The sequence below is a fragment of the Penaeus monodon genome, chromosome 24 (assembly GCF_015228065.2).
Source record: "Penaeus monodon isolate SGIC_2016 chromosome 24, NSTDA_Pmon_1, whole genome shotgun sequence".
Taxonomy (NCBI): Eukaryota; Metazoa; Arthropoda; class Malacostraca; order Decapoda; family Penaeidae; genus Penaeus; species Penaeus monodon.
Window position 1 is genome coordinate 3,386,665 of NC_051409.1, and position 3,294 is coordinate 3,389,958.

General features: G+C 58.7%; 1 protein-coding gene across 1 annotated transcript; it reads right to left on the reverse strand.

Moving 5' to 3' along the window:
• Positions 1 to 461: 461 nt before the first annotated feature.
• On the reverse strand, positions 462 to 1,121 carry LOC119588802 (collagen alpha-1(XXII) chain-like). The gene has a single exon (XM_037937450.1). The coding sequence runs from the start codon at positions 1,119 to 1,121 to the stop codon at positions 462 to 464; it is 660 nt and encodes a 219-aa protein (XP_037793378.1).
• Between the last annotated feature and the right edge of the window lie 2,173 nt (positions 1,122 to 3,294).

Sequence of the window (3,294 nt, forward strand, 5' to 3'; positions counted from 1 at the left end):
AGTGCCAGGCAGTGCCTTCTCTCGTGCCAGGAGTGCCTTCTCTCGTGCCAGGAGTGCCTTCTCTCATGCCAGGAGTGCCTTCTCTCGTGCCAGGAGTGCCTTCTCTCTGCAGAGTGCCTTCTCTCGTGCCAGGAGTGCCTTCTCTCGTGCCAGGAGTGCCTTCTCTCATGCCAGGAGTGCCTTCTCTCATGCCAGGAGTGCCTTCTCTCATGCCAGGAGTGCCTTCTCTCTTGCCAGGAGTGACTTTCTCATCCCAGGAGTGCATTCCCCGGGGCCCAGGAGTGATTCTCCTTTCCCAAAGGAGTGCCTTCTCTCGTGCCAGGAGGCCTTCTTCACCCAAGAGTCCCTTCCTCGTGCCGGGAGTGACTTCTCCATTCTGGGAGTCCCCTTCTCTCGTGCCAGGAGTGCCTTCTCCCCTGCCGGGGATTTGGCCTTTTCTCTCATCCCGGGAAATGCCTTTCTCAGGGCCAGGAGTCCTTCTCTTTCCGGGGAGTCCCTTTGTTCATGCCAGGAGTCCCTTTCCCCTCACCCAGGGGGTCCCTTTCCCCTTTTCCAGGAGTCCCTTCTCTGGCCAGGAGTCCCTTTCCCTTCGTGCCAGGAGTGCCTTTCTTGTGCCAGGAATCCCTTCCCTTCGTGAAAGGGGGCCCTTCTTGGCCAGGAGTGCCTTCTCTCATCCCAGGAGTGCCTTCTCTCGTGCCAAGTGCCTTTCTCGTGCCAGGGGGTCCCTTTCTCTTAGCCGGGAGTGCCTTCTCTATGCCGGGGAGTGCCTTTTTCGTGCCAGGTGCTTCTTCATGCCAGGAGGGCCTTCTCTCAGCCAGGAGGGGCCTTCTCCATGCCAGGAGTCCCTTCTTTCGTCCCAGGAGGCTTCTCTCTCCCAAGGGGGCCCTTTTTTCGTGCCAGGAGTCCCTTCCTCGTCCCAGGGGGCCCTTCTCTCGTGCCGGGAGTGCCCCTCTCGTGCCAGGAGGGGATTTCTTATCCCGGGAGTGCCTTCTCTGTGCCAGGAGTCCCCTTTCTCGTCCGGGAGGCCTTCCCCTCATCCCAGGAGTGCCTTCTCTCATCCCAGGAGTGCCTTCTCTCGTTCCAGGAGTGCCTTCTTTTTCCCCAGGGTCCCTTCCCCTCATGCCGGGAGTCCTTTCTCATGAAGGAGGGGCCTTTCCCTCTTGTGCCGGGGAGGCATTCTTCGTGCCAGGGGGCCCTTCTCTGTCCCAGGAGTCCCTTTTTTTCGCCCCCAGGAGTGCCTTCTCTCGTCCCAGGAGTGTTCCCTTCGTGCCGGGAGTGACTTCTTTCGTCCCAAGGAGTGCCTTCTTTTAGGGCCAGGATCCCTTTCTCATGCCAGGGGGCCCTTCTCTCGGGGCCGGGGAGTGCTTTCTTCGTCCCCGGAGTCCCTTCTCTTGTGCCAGGAGTCCCTTCCTCATCCCAGGAGGCCTTTTTCTCATGCCAGGAGTCCCTTTCTCCCCTGCCAGGAGGGGGCCTTCTCTCTTTCCCGGGAGTCCCTTCTTCAGCCAGGAGTGTTTTCTCTCATGCCAGGAGGCTTTTCATCCCGGGAGTGCCTTCTTCATGCAAGGAGTGCCTTCCCTCATGCCGGGGAGTGCCTTCTCTCATGAAAGGGAGTGCCTTTCTCATCCCAAAGGGAGTGCTTCTCTTGTGCCAGGAGTGCTTTCCCTTCAGGCCAGGAGTCCCTTTCTCATGAAGGAGTGCCTTTTTGTCCCCAGGAGTGCTTCTCTCGTCCCGGGAGTCCTTCTCTCATGCCGGAGTCCCTTTTCCCCTTTTGCCGGGAGGCCTTTTTCGTGCCAGGGGGGCCCTTCTCTCGTCCCAGGAGTGCCTTCTCTCGTCCCAAGGAGTTTTTTTCTCATGCCGGGTTTGCCTTCTCTCATGCCAGGGGGGCCCTTTCTTCATCCCCAGGAGTGCCTTCTCTCACCCCAAGGATCCCTGCTCTCATCCCAAGGAGGGGCCCTTCTCTTGTGCCGGGGAGTCCCCTCTCTCATCCCCAAAAAAACCTTTCTCTTGTGCCGGGAGTGCTTCTCTCACCGCCGGGATTCCCTTTTCCTCTCGTGCCAGGAGGCCTTCTCTCGTGCCAGGATTTCCTTCTTCATGCCGGGGTCCCTTCTCTCGTGCCAGGAGGCCTTTCTCATCCCAGGAGTGCCTTTCTAGGGTTTCCGGCCAGGAGTGCCTTCTCTTGCCAGGAGTGCCTTCTCTCATCCCAGGAGGCCTTCTCTTTGCCAGGAGTCCCTTTCCCTCTTAAAAAGGCCCCGGAGGGCCTTCTCTCTTTCGGGAAGTCCCTTCTTTTGGCGGGAAAGGGGCCTTTCTTTTGGGCCAGGAGTCCCTTCTCTCGTGCCAGGAGTGCCTTCTCTTGTGCCGGGGGGTCCCTTTCTCTCTCCAGGAGTGCCTTCTCTTTGAAGGAGGGGCCCTTCTCTTTGCCAGGAGTCCCTTCCTCATGCCGGGAAGTCCCTTTCCCTCTTGTGCCAGGAGGCCTTTTTCTCATCCCAGAAGTGTTTTATTGTGCCAGGAGTGCCTTTCTTTCCCCGGAAGGGCCTTCTTTTGTCCCCGGGGGGCCCTTTTCTCTTTGCCAGGAGTGCCTTCTCTCGTGCCAGGAGTCCCTCCTTCATGCCAGGAGTCCCTTCTCTCTGCCGGGAAAGGGGCCTTTTCTCATGCCAGGAGTGCCTTCTCTCTTTGCCAGGAGTGCCTTCTCTCGGCCAGGAGTGCCCCCCCTCCCCCCCCCATGCCGGGGAGTCCCTTCTTTTTCGGCCGGAGTCTTCTTTTCGGAAAGGAGTGCCTTCTCTCGTGCCAGGAGTCCCTTTCTTGTGCCAGGAGTCCCTTTCTCTCTCCCAGGATTTCCCTTTCTTTGCCAGGAGTGCCTTCTCTTTGCCAGGAGTGCCTTCTCTCGTGCCAGGGGGATGCCTTCTCTCGTGCCAGGAGTGTTCTCTCTTTCCAAAGGAGTCCCTTCTTTTGTCCCAAGGGGGCCCTTCCCCTTTTGGCCAGGAGTGCCTTCTCTTTGCAGGAGTGCCTTCTTTGCCAGGAGTGCCTTTTCTATCCCAGAGTGCCTTCTCTATGCCAGGATCCTTCTTAATGCCAGGATTTGCCTTTTCTCTCCCAGGAGTGCCTTCTTCCCCCAGGGGGCCTTCTCTCGTCCCGGGAGTGCCTTTTTCGTGCCAGGTGCCTTCTTCTGCCAGGAGTCCCTTTCCCTTCTCCCCAGGAGTGCCTTTTTCGGGGCCAGGAGTCCCTTCTCTCTTTAAAGGAAGTCCCTTTCTTTTGTGCGGGTCCCTTCCCTTTTCCGGGAAGGCCTTCTTTTCCCAA

Coding starts and splice junctions, on each gene's coding strand:
- LOC119588802 (XM_037937450.1), bottom strand. CDS start 1,121: ATGAGGGGAAGGGACCCTGGGGAAAAAGAAGGCACTCCTGGAACGAGA.